Source organism: Pipra filicauda, unplaced genomic scaffold (genome assembly GCF_003945595.2).
Source record: "Pipra filicauda isolate LSUMZ 115617 unplaced genomic scaffold, ASM394559v2 scaffold21_size4447388_pilon, whole genome shotgun sequence".
Taxonomy (NCBI): domain Eukaryota; kingdom Metazoa; phylum Chordata; class Aves; order Passeriformes; family Pipridae; genus Pipra; species Pipra filicauda.
The window spans coordinates 3,753,103-3,769,061 of NW_024104332.1; the positions used below are offsets into that span (position 1 = coordinate 3,753,103).

General features: G+C 36.8%; 1 protein-coding gene across 7 annotated transcripts in view; it reads left to right on the forward strand.

Moving 5' to 3' along the window:
* GULP1 (GULP PTB domain containing engulfment adaptor 1) overlaps nucleotides 1-15,959 on the forward strand; it is a 128,660-nt gene that overhangs the window by 98,477 nt on the left and 14,224 nt on the right. For 4 of the 7 annotated variants that reach the window (XM_039381368.1, XM_039381371.1, XM_039381370.1 and 1 more), the window contains exons 7-10: nucleotides 869-985; nucleotides 1,358-1,450; nucleotides 10,249-10,473; nucleotides 12,841-12,979. In XM_039381368.1, the coding sequence (XP_039237302.1) occupies nucleotides 869-985; nucleotides 1,358-1,450; nucleotides 10,249-10,473; nucleotides 12,841-12,979 (574 nt within the window). The remainder of the gene's footprint in view (nucleotides 1-868; nucleotides 986-1,357; nucleotides 1,451-10,248; nucleotides 10,474-12,840; nucleotides 12,980-15,959) is intronic. The other 3 variants (XM_039381372.1, XM_039381375.1, XM_039381373.1) reach the window with 1 other exon arrangement.

The window sequence follows — 15,959 nt, forward strand, 5'->3', positions numbered from 1 at the left end:
AGAAGAGGAAGTTCTTATTTAGCTTTAACCAGACTACTGTTTTTTCTGATTTTTTTATTTTTTTTCCCCGGTGGAATTGTTTAAAAAAAATTAAAAATTTCTTACTTACTGTGTTTACTTCCTCTACTAAAGTTCTAAGGCAAAAGATGTAGCCATATGTTCACTTTTTATTGATCCTGCCATAAGTCAGCATTTTTTTCTGAAAGCTTGGTGTGCTCCATCAGCTTCTTGTACACTTATTTTACCCCCATTATTTTTGAAGTGGATGTTCTGCATTGACTGTATCAACATGTGATAACATATTATGTAAATCAGCATAGAACTAGTAAATTATTATATTTTGCACATAAAAACACAAATTCTCTTTGGTTGGATTTTTGTAGTTGGAAATAGTTGTGCAGATAAACACAGCTACCTACAGTATGCTGAGTAAGATTTATAATGTTTGTAAAAATAAGTGTTTAATTCCAATTTAAAATCAAGAAGGATCAAAACATCCATTAACATGAAAACATTGTTCCATTAAAATCAAAGAATTTATTTAATGATTGAACAGGCTGCATTTGCTGCAGAAATCATCAGAAAAAGACACACTGCAGGATGCCATCTGTATTTATGAAGGCTTAATTTACATTTATGTCCAGTTCCCCTTCTTTATCCAGAGTATTTTTGTTGCTTTCATAGCATTTTGTCAAGGTATTTTGTTGAAGTGTTTTACTTACTCCCTTCTAGTGTTGACTTCATTATGTTTTGAGTAAACCCTTTGAATATGGTATGTGGTGTGATGTATTTTGGGATCATCTGAAATGAAAGTAACTATGTCAAATATTCTCACCATACTAATTGCAATCTTATGTTTTATGTGAAGGCGGAGGAGATAACTTTAACAATTGGTCAAGCATTTGACTTAGCTTATAGGAAATTTCTGGAATCCGGAGGAAAAGACGTTGAAACAAGGAAACAAATTGCAGGTTTACAGAAAAGGGTAAGTTCTGAACTAGGTTATTTTAAAGAGATAACAGAACATGCTGCTGTATTTGTGTTACCTGCTGTGTATGAAAGCAGAATTTCCAGCATTATTCTCAGATTGCTAAGAATTGCAGCAGGTGCCAAAAAAAGAAAACTGAAAAAAAAACCCTTGATAACTATTAAACAGTATTTTATGTTTTACTGTCTTGCAAGGACATTAAAGAGAAAAGCAAAGTTGAAATCTGGAGGATACTGAAGTGTAATTATTTTTTGTGGTTAGATAACTAGTTAAACCTTGCTTCTAAATCACCAGATCTCATATGAAACTTGTGTTCATGGATGCTGTTGTTGAAATGAATGACTGCCCCAATAACCACTTGCTTTGTAGATTCAAGAATTAGAAACGGAAAATGCAGAACTGAAAAATAAAGTTCAAGATTTGGAAAACCAGTTAAGAATAACACAAGTACATGCATCTCCAGTAAGTACCTGACATAAATCTCGTATCTGAAGTTACTCTAAATTTATAATCCCTTTGTGATCATTATTATCATCCCTGCTGTTTCCAGTGATTCCACTAACACACAGTGATCGTGTAACAGATTTATTGAAATGCAGTGTTGTACTAACAGTGAGATTGTGACAAGCCAACAAAAGTGCAAATTGCAGTCTCTCAAATTGTGGTTCTTTAATCCCCTTGTCATACCTATTTGTTGCTGCCTCAAGACAGTAAATACTCTTTCAAGTAGATGTGTAAACATTCCAGCTGAGGATGAAAAACTGTTGTGCACTGACAGGATCTGGCACAGGAGTATTTTTAAGTGACTGACTGGGACAGTTCTTTATATCTAGGCAGGACCTCTAAAAATGCAGGTTGCATTGCAGACAGATTCTGTTGACTCCTCTCTTCTGGCAAGTGTGTTCTATCTGTACAGTATTAAGCAGCTGTGAAAATAAATAAAATTTCTTGATGTGTGCATAGTAAAGTCTTAGAAGAAGATGACCTGCTTTTAAGCTGTCCATTTTGACTGCCTCGTTCCTGCCCTGAACGTGCATCATTTCGCTTTAAATGGAAGTTTACAAATTTGGGCAATGTAAAAATATGTTTGTAATGGTGATGACAGTTTTTCAGTAGTGTCTATGCACTCCTTTGATGTTGATTAGATGGTTGTTCTCATGAGGAACTGCCATTTCATTTTACTGAAATCTATTTAGAGGGGAGAGCACCATAAATCATAAATACTGGGTAACTACCACAGTGAAAGTTTTAAATTATGGATGCCTTCTCACTTATGAAGCATTCAGTGATAGGCAATCAATTTTAATGCTAGATTTAATATCAGTGCAGTCGATTCTTTAATTTTTTATTTTCCACAATTGGAATTATAGTTGGTTTTATTTATGAGTACAATAACTAAATGGATATTTGAATTCAATTAAACAGGCTTTCAAGTCCATTGCAATAGGTGCATTTCCTTTCATTTGAATTAATTAAGAACTTAGTAATTTCATTTAGAAAAATAAAGAAAACTATTAATAATTAAAATATCCTGTAATTAGTGATTTATTGTATCTTTTAAAACGATGATGTCTCAGTCCTTATTAAGGAGTTAAGATCTTAATTTGTAAATTTGCCAACCATTTGGAAATTCTCTCCGTAGATATTGTTTTATTGTTAATGACTATTGGGACAATGAATATGCATACTGCTTAAATAGCAGTTGTGCTACAACAAAATTATGGAATATTGATAATTATTGATATAAATTAATTCATTTCAATAAATTTCTGAGTTTCCTCATGATTAGAATTGCAGTCAGAGCCTGTTTAATATCTGCACCAATTCTGACATGAATTAGATTTGTGTAAATGGGTGAATATTAGAACAGGATGCCCAGGGGTTGGAGCTCTTCTTGGGGATGCTCAAAACTTCCCTGAACATGGTCCTCAGCAACCTGAGCTGATTGAATCCTGCTGCAAGGGAACTGCAGTGCAGGGAAAAGGATGGAGAAATACATTTAGGACAGCTGAAGTCCACTGAAAGAATCATCAGTCAAAGTGCCTGGAACAGCAGTGGATGTGATGTGATGAGACCTTTCTCTTCTTCTACTGTGTGAGCAACAAATAGGTATGAAAGAAGAAAATTCCAAACAATTCATAAGACAACTGGTTTCCTGCTATAGTTTGCAATTAATTTTATGTGCTTTTCATTCAAATCAACTGTAATTTCAAGCACAACTCTGCAAAATCTCAGATCCTGCTAGGAAAAAAAGCGGAAGTGGTGCAAAAAATATTTTCCTTTATTTCCACATAATTTTTGTAATGAAAAACATTACTTTAGCTTTAAAAGAAATAATAAGTTGGGTTTTCTTTTGAATTTAATCTTGAAACATACAAATACCGTGTTGTTAAAAATTTCTGTGCTGCTGCTCTATGTTTAAAAAACAGAAAGCAGCAGATCTCTGTTGTGATCACTTTGTCAGAATACACCTCTCAAATCTGCAGATAGTATTTTCTGAAATAAAATAGTTTAAATGAAGCAGAATATCTAACATGGAGAGCAATACCTTATCTGAGTCCCTTCCTAAGCACTTTGGGTTGGATGGGGAGAGTTTGCTTCCCTGCAGATCATCTTGGTATGAGGTGCTACGAACATAACATCATCATTCTCATGTTTCAAACCAGATTTATGAAACTGTAGGTTTTAAGCTTTCTTACAGCTCTCATATCTACACTATTGAATTACACAGGGATGCCAGTGCCACACAGGAGCTTTCTGAAGCTGTTTTTAGATGTAATAAGCAATTTATTTATATTTAGCTAATTTGTTACAGCCAGAGCTCCTTATCTGTCAGTCCAGTCTGACGCTGTTCTGTGTGCTGAAGTCTAGGGAAGGGATTGTTCAGTAACCAGTGGAAGGTTTAAGGCCTGATATTTGATACTTAATATGATAAAAAGACCACGTGCCTTAAACTGGCATGATAGCACTTTATAAAGAAACATTCATCTTCAAGAGCCAGCTGCAGATCACCATAAAGCTGCCTCTGTTTCTGCTTAAACAGTACCTTGGATTTTCATATCTTTTGCTTTCCTTTTTGTATTTGGTCCTTTGCATGCTGTTTGTGCTTTCTCAACATTCGCCAGATGTGCTGAAGGGGCTTTCCTGCCTCACAGGTTGTTGACTGTGCTCCTGCTGTAGTGATTAATGCCTGGTCACAGAAACACTGATTGGTGCCTGGTCACAGAAACACTGATTAGTGCCTGGTCACAGAAACACTGATTAGTGCCTGGTCACAGAAACACTTGGCAATCAGCAGTTGATTCAGCACTTCAGCAGCCAACACGGGCAACTTGATTTAACAAGTATTTACTTAAAGCATCTGTGAGGGCCTGTGGTGACAGCTCATAGAACACAACAATATAAATATTAAAATCATATTGTGTGTCACATCCTCTCCTCCCTCCAGCCTCATCCCTCCCCATGGAAGGGAGACAGCAAACCCTGAGGTCTGAGTGGGTGTCATTTCAGGTTGACAATGGGTGTGTGTTTTACTTCCCCACGAGGGAAGCCTTTAAGGGGTTTTAGAATTTATCGCACCTGCAGTGTGACAGAGAGCAAGTGATGTCACTGTCATGGTTTGTTTGGGAAAATACTGATCCAGGACAGAAACCCTTTCCCACTTGTCAGGAAAGCCATGGTGCCATTTGTATGCAATGACAGTCTATCATTTCTTTACTCCTGCTTCTTCTTTCTGAAGTGGATTGATTTTTGTGTCTTTGATCATTCTAGACACATTAGTCTCCCTGTTAATTTTTAATGAAATGAAGGAGGGAGAAAATACCTTCAGAAATTGGAAGTGCAACAGGTTTTTTTTGTATTATTTCACTGATCCTTGACACTGCTGATTTTTTGGGTTTTGTTTTTTATTAAAAAAAAAAAGGCAAGCCAATTCTGTTTCTCTCTGACAGCTTAATCTTTTGATTCCCAGGCCATTTTCCCACAAGCAAGATCAGATCACATCTCCTGTTCTCACTTTAGTATCAAAAGAAAATAGAATGTGAGAGCATCTTTAAACTGCGGATGGATAACTTAATATATTGTGTGGTTTTAAACATTTGGCTCGTTGCATATTTAAAAAAAAAGTCTAGTCTCAGCCTACTTCAGTTCTAAGTAGATACATTCATGTCATTTGAAATAAACTTTTCGAACCTCCTGTTGTCATTGACAATAGGCTTGTTAACTAAATATGAGGACAAACATGAAGCCATTTGCTGGAATTCATACTCAGGATCAAATGTAATACTGTTGAGACTTAAAATTCAGATCCTCTCTTAGTTCCAAAATGTTTTAAAAATATTTTGTGTATAGTTTATCAGAGATGATAGATATGTGATGCTCAAGAAAAAATTAGATACACCAGGCTGGGCTGCAATGTGTGGTTTTGTGACAGATTTACTTCTGTAAAAAGGAGTTGGTCATGTGTTCACATATTGAATTCTTGAGTAATAATTTTGAACACTTTGTTTGCAAAACACAATACTAAAATATCTTAATTTGCTGATCTTTGACATCAAAATGTGTAAAAAGAATAATACATGGGGACTAATCCAAAAATCCATCCATGGTCGAACTCAGAGAAGAAAATGCAAGCAGTGAACTGTAGGATGAAACTTCATTTTAAGCAAAGAATCAAAAATATTTTGGATGAATTGATAGTTTTACATAAGGGAGAATTCCAGCTGAAACTTCTGTTACTAATTGTTCTAATGAAATTCTTTTTTAGGCAGTAATAATAAATTGGAATATTAGGGTACTTATTGGGAGTCCCCAGTTACTCTGTTTAAAAATAAAAAGAAATCAACCCACTCACATTTGAAAATTGAAAGTAATAATAATTAAAAAATTAAGGTTGACTTTTCTCTCTCCGGTTCATAAATAGTGTGAGTTAGAGGCTTGTTTGGGAAATACAAAGGAGAATCTAATCTAAAACTGCTTTTATGATCATTCTTGCTTGTAATGCAGATTTTTGGCAGGCCAAGTAAGGGTTTATTTGAGGACATATTTTAAAATACTGGCAGACCGAAATGGGTGCAAACTACACATGTAAATAATAAAATTATGTACCCTTTAGATTTTTACACTGAGTAAATGGGTGCAAAGCACTGACAGCAATAAAGTTCTGCTTTTGGGGGATACAACTGCTATCAAAATTATCCCGTTGCTTGGTTATCAGTATCACTATGAAACTTTTTCTGTGGCTGTTCTAAACCTAGCCATATGGCCAAATCAACATCAATCTAATTTAGGTGCTTTTTCTGTCAGTTCATAGACTGTATGGGAAAAATAAAATTTCCTTCTGAACCTATAAAAGAAGCCATTAAGGCAATGAGATCATAGTTGGAAACGAAAAAGAGAAAACAGGATTGTATAATGAAATATTTTAGCATAAAATATATTTTGAAAGTTGAACATCAAATTATCAATCCTCATGCTTTTTCTCTCAGGATATTGTAACTATTTAGAATTAAGTTTGCTCAGCACATTCAGTAAATAATAAACTGCTTAGTGATCATTTTTTTTTGCATTTGGGTCGATGGTTTTAAGTCTTCCTAGAACTTTAAAAAGTTAGTCCCTAACATGCCAGTGTTTGCCAATGCAGAAGTGTTATGCAACAAAAAGTGTCACTTTTTTTTCATTTCCTGAATGGATCTGTCAAGGACTGGCTATCCCAAACCAAGAAGTTTCCTTAGAGTAATTTGCCTGGATGGCTGCGCTTCCATGTGCCATGGGAAATGTTGGCACGGGATGTGTCCTTTGTCTCTCACTGCCTTGCATGTACAGCTAAAGTTTCCATTACTTGTGCATCTGTGCTGTTTACTTTTCCTCTGTTCCAGTGACTTGGCAGTGCTTTAGTCCCTGGTCTTTTTTGCATTTGGTCCTGATTATGTGAGGACAATCGGAGTTTCATTGCACTGTTTGCTTGTGGTGTCACTGCTCGAGTTTGTATCCCAGGAAGACTTCGGATCTCCAGAGATCAGGGCAGCCTTGGGAGCACGGTTTCACATCATGTCCTTTTTCTTTTTTATTTTGCTGTTTGCATTGCTAGTGTTGCCAAAAGCAGCCAGGGTTAGCTGAGCATGGTGGATCAGCAGTCAGGTACATTTGGCACCCCCAGTTGTTACAGTCAGTGAACAGTAAGTCCTCATAGTCTGCTAAAGAACCTCTGATGAGACAAGAGAGATTTTTAATCAGTTTTGGTCTTGGCTGACATTTACCAGGCATGTCTTCAAAGCTTTCTCTTTGAGCTTGGTTAAGGCAGAGAGGGAAGTTGTGACAACCTCATGACTCTGAAGTTAGATAGAAGAAAAGAGGGATATTCAGGAAAATACCTTAAAAGGGAGAACACTGAAATATGAGATAAGAGGAATTGAAAGGCAGCAGGAAAAGTTACTGGGAGAAACAGCTCCCAAAGGAACGGTGTTCTTCCATTCACCAGAAGTATTATCAAAGCAGCAATATGTAATATATACTCTTATCATTCCAGTGTTGCAAAATCCCTCAATTTTTAAACAGAGCATTAAAGCTGTTGATTGATTAGACCATTTTTCAAGTTTTTTGGTTGTGACCTAGAAGCACAGGCCACCTGCACCTATTACCCTTGTTAAAAAGCTTTAACACACTCATGGGAAAACTCCAAGATAGACATTGGAGCTGTATGCATATTTCAGGACACAGTTTTGGAATGTGTTTATGCATATCACTTCATTCCTGTTTCCATTAAGACTGCCAAGTGGGAAAATACACATGTTTTTCCTTCTCCTATCTTCAGCTCTTTCAGATTTATAATGTTCTGTGTTCAGTTCAGTGAGCACTTCTTCATGAGGGTTCAAAATTCTCTCACATTTGTGATGTTAAAGAAAAGGAATTTCAAATTCCCTGTGTCAGATTTCATGTGACTGAAAAAGTACTAAATGAAGATGTAGCAGTTAATTAATGAATCTTCTAATACTTACACAGTACTTTATGAATTAGCAAGTTATGGATTAGTAAGTATTCTTAGTGGTCCCAAATCAGGGGCACACCTTGTAAAAAGCAGTTTTGTAACTAAATGCATCATTTTCAATTCAGGGTGACTCACTGTGACATCACTGCAGTCACCCACTGTGGCAGTTCTGCACGTTACCAACCGACTGTTCTGAGGAGGAAAAACATTTTCCAATTCATTCTAATTCACACTTAGGTGATTCCTATGGGGGTGTGACACAGAGATTGCAAGCAATGTCTTGAGACACCTAAAAACAACTTTGAAAAGATTGCCTGATTAACAAAATCTCAATCACGCTGTGTTTTCTAGGGCGATGTAGCCCATCAGTGCATCTTCAGCATTGTGCTCACTGGAGTGAGTCAAAAATACATCCTTTGATGGGCATATAGTTACATTCAATCATAAAAGAGACCAACTTCACTGAGCTAGTGTTTTATTTTCTTTAACAATGATATCATGTTGTTTTCTTCTGTTAATGAAATGCGGCCTGAATTAGAATGTGTTGTATCAGTGTGACTGATACTACAAGTGTTACACAGTGGGAACCCCAGACAAAACACAATTGCCATATAAAATGACAATTTAATATATTTTACTATATTTCCTTCCTTTATAATTTGGTGTAAGAGTATTAAGTTTCAGAAGTGACACCCTTTCTAGGTTGTAGTCTTTAAAATGAGAGTCTCTTCCTTTTACCCCCTGCACTTTCTTAATCTGGTGATATTTCCTGTCTTTTAAAACTTTCTGTGCCGTTCTTTTCTTTGTGACCTTCCAATTATTATTTTCCATTGCTGAATACAGTTCCTTGTTGTCCCTGTGGGCTGCTTTACTCCATGAGGCTGTGAGCAGGGGGCTGTTGTGAGCCTCAGAGGTGTTTTTGGGCCATGGGATGCAAGATGCAGAGCAGTGCTCTCAGCAGAGCTCCCAACACCCAGTGGTGGGTTCTGTACTGCTCTGCAATGAAGATTTCCTAGTGAAAATTCATTTACTGACCAGGTGCATTCCCAAAACTGTCACAGGAAGCTTGATACCCTATGTGGTGCCAAATGTCCTGTGTCCCTGATCAGATACATGACTGCTCCATGCTCAGGGCTCAGATGATACCAGGGGTGTTTATTCTGGTTTTGTATTCAGATTTTCCATTGCCTGCATTTGCTGTCTGTTCATCACCCTCATAGCTTTGCCATTTCTTTTGAAAACCTTTCAGAATTGCTGACATATCTTATTTGGGTTTAAAAAACCCATAGATTTTTGTTTATAATCAATATGTATGAAGTGGAATATCCAGTGAAAGAGTCCCCAGTGACATCAGGCAGCTAATTCAGTCACCTTGCAGTCCCCACTGTGTCACCTTGTGTGAATGCTCTTGCTGGCTGTGTTATGGTGTTGATATTATTCATTTGCCTTTGTTTGAAGCTCTTCTGTGGGTTTCTTAAGGGATGCAGAGAATCTTGCCATCCTCAACATTTTTATTTCCCCAGCAGCAAGTTTTATTCTGTCCTGCATCCTGTGCTGCTTGTAGGGACATGAGGATTCCTCTGCTTTGCAACGAGCCTCAGCTTTTGAGATATCTACTGAACATACAAAGTTCAAGTGGTTATTCATCCACACAGAAAAGATGGCAGAAAGGTGTTAAAGTCTATAGATGTTTAGGTTCTTAAATTCTGTAGGTAGGAAAATGAAATAAATTTTAGTATTAATGTAAATATTAAAATTACTGCACCATGAACTTCTGCTGTAAGATTTTAGTTAAATAATGAGCTGTCCTTCAAACATTGGAGGGATATAAATGGTATATATAAATGTTTCCTGCTTTGCACAGTGAAAATTCTGACCTGTGCATTAATCACCACAGTAACTCTTCTCCCCTACCTGGTAATTTACATGTGCAGATATGAAAGAGTGCTGATATGATGTGGATTTAAACATTTTTTAGTGCATCTCACACACTCTATTTGAAAGACACCTGACTTCATTTTATTTGGTGTAATGATCAAGGAGCATGTCATCTTTCTTCCAGTTAATACTGAGCTAATACCTCTTACTGTGGTATATTTTCAGATTTTGTTTTAAAATGTTTTCAGGTTCTGTATCTTGTAACTATAGCACTGAACAGCAAGTTGCTGACCAGCTTTGTGGAAGTATAAAATGTGTTGTTTTTTTTTCTTCTTTCCCTGACCTTACCACGTTCTGTCCCTCAGAATGTTTTCTCTTTTCTGTGATTCCTTTTCAGCTGCTGCACATAAAGTGTGATAATGATGAACATATGTTTCAAAGACCCTCTACTTTTTTCTGGTGTAACAATGAGGATTCACCTCCTTGTTTAGATATCTCTTCCATTACGCTTACTCCTAGGAGTTCTCCTGACTCTAGACTACCACCTGGATTGTTAATCCCACCACCTTCAAAAACTGGTCTTCCAAAACCAGCCAGTGAATACAGCTGCCCAAGACCTCGTGTAATCATGCTGTGCAAAAGCTTTTTCAGTTGTTTTTTTTTTTTGGCTTTCCTTTGTTCTCTGTCGTGTATTAACTTGCATCAAAAATGTGCATTTTGTACAGTGGTTAAAGGACAGAGAAGATATATCTTAGATTCTCTAGGAGTACTCCTAAAATACGGAATCTGTGAAGATTTACTCCCATTTCTACTTAGCTTTTTCTCTCCCATCTCAAAACAAATTCTTTTTTCCCCCAATATGTTTAAATTAGTCCATTAATTAATAATCTCTGTTTTATCTGGCAACCTTTTGTTAAAATAATTTATCTTAAGAACAGTTCTTCAAAACAAACAATCTTAAAGGTCCTACTTCAAGGGCTTCCTCCCCCATGAATTAAGAAAAAAGCAATTAGCCATTTAAATAACTTTTAGCATACTTTATAAAAACTGTGCAAAATGAAGATTGAAAATTATTCTTAAATATGAAATGGGCATATTGCCTGCTTTTTCATATTAATGTGCTTATTCTCTCAACTCTTCTTCCATTTGCAAGTAATATTTGGCTGTATTTGGTGAACATCCTGGCTTCCTGCATGTGTTCACTAAATAAAAATGCTTCTTGTGCTCATATGTATTCAAAATACACATTTCTTAATTTACTTACAGTTTTACTTAAACTGGTTATTTCGGTGCTGTTAAAATGGGCCAGTAAGTAACTTCAACAAAAATGGCACATAGTCAGGAAATGAATGTCATATTTGGGTTTGGTTTTGTGCCTGAAAGACACATTTAAAACTAAATATAAATGCTGTAAATTAACCTAGCTTCTAGGTAGCCATAAACACTTAGCAAATAATGAGAATCTACATTAGCACTTACGACCTGCAAGACATGCTGGGATTCTCCATCAATGTTGATGGAACTGTAGGGTTTTTTATGTTATGTTTCCCTATGTCTGGGTATAAATATCCCATGGGGGTTTTTTTTAGATATTGAACAGTTACTGCTCGCTTTTAATCCAAATTAAAATATTGATTCAAAACTCCAAAGAATCACAGAACCTCCAAGAAACAGCAAATGCAGGACTTGTGTTTAGTGTTTTTTCCTAGTTAAACACTGCTTTCAGTGGCAGGCTGGGGATCAACACCCTTTGCTTCTCAGCAGCCACTGCTGAACCTCCAGAGAGAAATAGAGATTGGTTCAGGGCCACCTACACACTTGGCTTAGAAATCTGTGCCATGAGCTGTCAGAGGGCAGCTTCAGTGCTGCAGTAGAGGCACTGAAGAAAGTGGCATTCCAAAACAAAGTTTAGGTCTAGGGAACTGTTGTGGGAAAGTAGTGCTAAAGGCTCCCTGCTTGCCGGGCTTTTGTATCTGTGTATTCTGAATAAAAGGATCCATGTGACTCCTTTAACTCGTGCTTAAAAATTTTCACGTGAGCAGTTTGGGCAAATTGAATCTTGTTTAAAAGTAGGAGGCTTTCCCTGTGCCTGGCTGTGTAGTCTTTCTAACACAGAGAATGTAGAATGCACTGTCTGAGGAATAACATGCACACGCAAACCAGTTTTGCCTCTGGGTTGTCAGTCTCAGCTTTAATTGATCTCATCATCTTTAGTGTCTCATGTTCTGACTGGACTGTGCCCTGCTTGTGTCCTGAAGCAGTGGACTTGTGGCAGGGGGAATGAGTCGCTCAGAAACAAATATTACTGTAGAACTACAGTAATTGCTGGATTTGGGGTTACTTTGCTCGCCCAGTAGTTTTTTTTTTTGAACCTTCCAAATCCCTGAGCCTTTCTAATGAAATCTCTTCGGGTTCACCTTCGAGGATGACAGTTTTATTTTGGATATTAGTATTCAGTGTATTGCACGTCTGGGTTATTACTTATGGGAAAATACAGTTGAAGCTTTGATTGTACCAGTTTCTTTGGGCTGTCAAATAAGAGATCATGTGAGGAAGATCATGTAACAAAAAAATATTGGGATTGTATCTTTTAACTGTCTTCTGTGGTGTCCCAAGCAGAACACATTTTTGTTGCCATATTACCTTACTTGGGTCTTGTGAAGGTATCTGTGTTTGTTTGTCTGCAAGAGAGAACTGCTTGTCACCAGCTTTGTCAGGTGGAACTGTGATAAATTTCTGGCTGTAACAGATCAACTGAAAAAAGGAAAGATTACAATGCTGCTCATGTTTTGGGGAGTTTTAGCATGTGTGCTCTGTACTGCAAATGCCATTTGCTTGGTGTCAGGAGCTGGTTTTTGCACGCTGATCGTTATTTTTAAGTTTGGGGTTTTTTTTAAATGTGGCTCTTATCTGCATGCTGAAGAATTTTCGGTATTGTGATCTTTTTTCGTGTGAAATATTGCCCTAATATTTATTGTCCTTATTGTAGGCAGGCAGTGTGACACCTAAATCACCCTCCACTGACATCTTTGATATGGTTCCCTTTTCTCCCATATCCCCTCAGTCATCAACACCTACTCGCAATGGTACACAGCCTCCTCCAGTACCCAGTAGATCTACAGAGATCAGTAAGTTTTGTAACAACTGACCTAATTTTTTTTTGCTTACATTATTTTTTTTAATAAAGCATCTTTAAAGTCTTACTTACATTTTGCATGAAAAGCCAAATACGTTTTTTGTAAATCACATTCAGTAATGCCATTTCATTTTTATACCATCTTCCCGAAGTCATTGATGTTGCTGCCAAGTTACATTATAAACAAACTTGCTAAAACTATTATATAAACAGTTTGAAGGAGTTTGGTTGGGGATTTTAACTTGGCTTTTTTTTTTTTACAGTATTTTTTTTGTACCTCAAGCAATACTTTTACCTCCTCTTAGTTCTTTCCTTGTCAAGCCACAGTTCTAGCATCTAAAGCCTGCCTTTCTGGGCAAGACAGCAGGTGGAGTAAGTATGGAAATGGTGATGCAGAATGGAGAGCTGAAGAAATCCCTCAAGAAGTGAACTGTCTGGGAATGCTGTTTTTAATACTACTTATCTATATAATAGAATTCTATATAATAGAATTTTAAACTTGTACAGCCTTGGGTTTTTTTAGTTGTAGCTGATGAACCTCTCCAGGTCTGTGAACGGCTCCTAAAAGATGATTAACAATAGCAATTTTATTTTGCAAAGGCTTGAAGGCATCTAGGGTAAGGTTCTTGACTTCATTGGAAGTCTTTTAGGAGTCCAATAAATATTTCTAAAAGCTTTGGAGGTCCCTTGAGGGAGAGGAGAGCGGAGCACACACAAGTGGTGTTGGAGGTTGTACAAATACCAGTCTGTGTGTGGCAGCTTCTATTTCTGATGCTTATTTTAGTGTGGAGAAGAAACATTAGTGTCACTGCCTGCCACCGTATCCCTGTGAAACCACATTTGAACACATTCTGCCTGTTTTGGGGCACACCACTAGGATGTAGATTTTTCAGCTATAAATGAGAGCTGTGAACAAACACAAAAATATGTTTTAAAACTTCAGTCAGTGAAGGCCTTCCAACCCCAAAACTGTATCCACATTTTGGTTCCATTGCTCAGAATGTCTGTCACCTTCTAAAGAGAAAGTAGAGGTTGAGACTATTAGTTCAATAAAAATCCTGTTCTCTTCTAAGAGAAGATTTTAAATAAGTTTATGAATTTCTATGAGATTCTAAAAAAGTATTCAATAGAATTTTAAACTATTATATTAAGAATAGTTAATATTAACTATTCTCATATAGCTTAAAAGAATATTAGAATAAAACTGTTCTATTAAGAGAATTTTATCGCTTTTTAAAAAACAACAAAAAAATAATTAAAAGATACCCCTTCCAAGCACCCCCTTCGTATCAAATTTATTTCTCTGACATTACAAGCAATGCCATAAAATAGACCTAAATGTGCATATCCAATTTCAATAATGGTCACTTCGTATCTTGACCTATAATTCAATTCAAGTTATTTTTTTAGCTATGGTCCTACCTCAGTTCCATTGAAATTGTGACTAGAGATCTTGTGGGACCCAGTGCTCAGTGCTGAGGGGTCTTGGAAATTCCAGGTTTTTGTAACTCTATAGGTTTTGTAATTGTTTAGTCAGTGGGTTTTGTAATATAAAAAAAAAATAACAGTTGCTTATGAGCTGTTTAAAGTAGTTGTTTCTTCTCCATCTCATTCATTTGCATTCAATTAAGGTGATGCATTTCAGAGATGTGGCAGTCGATGTCTGTTAATTCTCTGTGCTCCTCAGCTGCCACTTCAGGGAGAGGTTACAAAGTGCCTCATGGTCTTTATATTTTTGATCCCTGCTCTTTCAGTCTGTCATGGTCCTTTATATGCTGAAAATTCTTGTGTTCATCAGCTATTAATGCACTTTGGCTTGTTGCAAAAATGGAATTTGAAGCAGAAGGTGAATATTTTATAATCAAGCAAGGACTTTACTGTCTTAGATGAGAAAGTTCAGATCCCATAGGAACCCCACACAAGCTGTGTAATGTTACATTACTATAATACTGTGCAAGAATACATTGTTTTATGTGGTGATATTGCTGCCATAGAGGCAAGCTGGCATTTCTTTCTCCAAGTCAGGTGGGTGGCAACCAAGAGGAGCCAACATTTGGGGTCTCCCATTTTCTGAGGTTATCTTTTCATGTTCCTATCTCTTTCTTTGTCACTGCACTCAAGCAGGGTTGTTTTCCATCACTTTAAGTGAAGTGACAGGGTGGTTTTGTTAGGTTTTATAATTCTATAACTTTCACCATTATCACATGCAGTAGCAAACAAGGAGAAAGATCAGGATGTGTCATCTGTTTGCTGGTGTTGACCTCAGTTACTCCATTTGTCTGAGTGGAGTTAATCTCCCTGTTCCCTGGGGATGGCATTTGTGCTGCTCGAGCAAAGTGTGCTTTTAAAAGCCAAAGTTCATCTTGCTCATCAACTGGCAAGTTTGACAAATCAGCCAAAAATAACTCTGCATAGGAAAGACATGACCCATTTGTAGGAAACCAGTGACAATACCAAGCACTTTGGATTCTGCCAAGACCAAGAGCTTCACAGGTAATAATTGGCACCAGGATGACAGTTCTTCTCACAAAGAAGAATGTTAAAGTTCAAATTTTGCTTACCAGCTCTTCCTGTGTTAATTTCCCAGAAAGAAAATCGTGGGGTTTTAAATTATATCTTTGGCTTTGACTATCTCATAGTATTGTAGCCTGAGAAACCCAGCATTCTGATACCAGAGGAGTGCAACAGGGACTTTTTTTTTGGAAAGGCAGCCATCTCCAAGGTGTTTAAGCTTTAAAAAAAGTAAGATGATTCTTGAAATTTTGAGTTCATATTCAGCAGAGTAGCAATATAGCTACCCAGTAAATGTCTGCTCACTATTGGCTATATCAGTGATAACAAATAGATTACTTTTACCTATTTTGAAGGAGAAAATGGCATGATTTGTGGGCAGGAAGCTGCAGAATGTACAAATGCATGCTGACTCTTTAGGTAATAATTGCAAAATAGTGCAAGGCCACCAAAAATGCAAT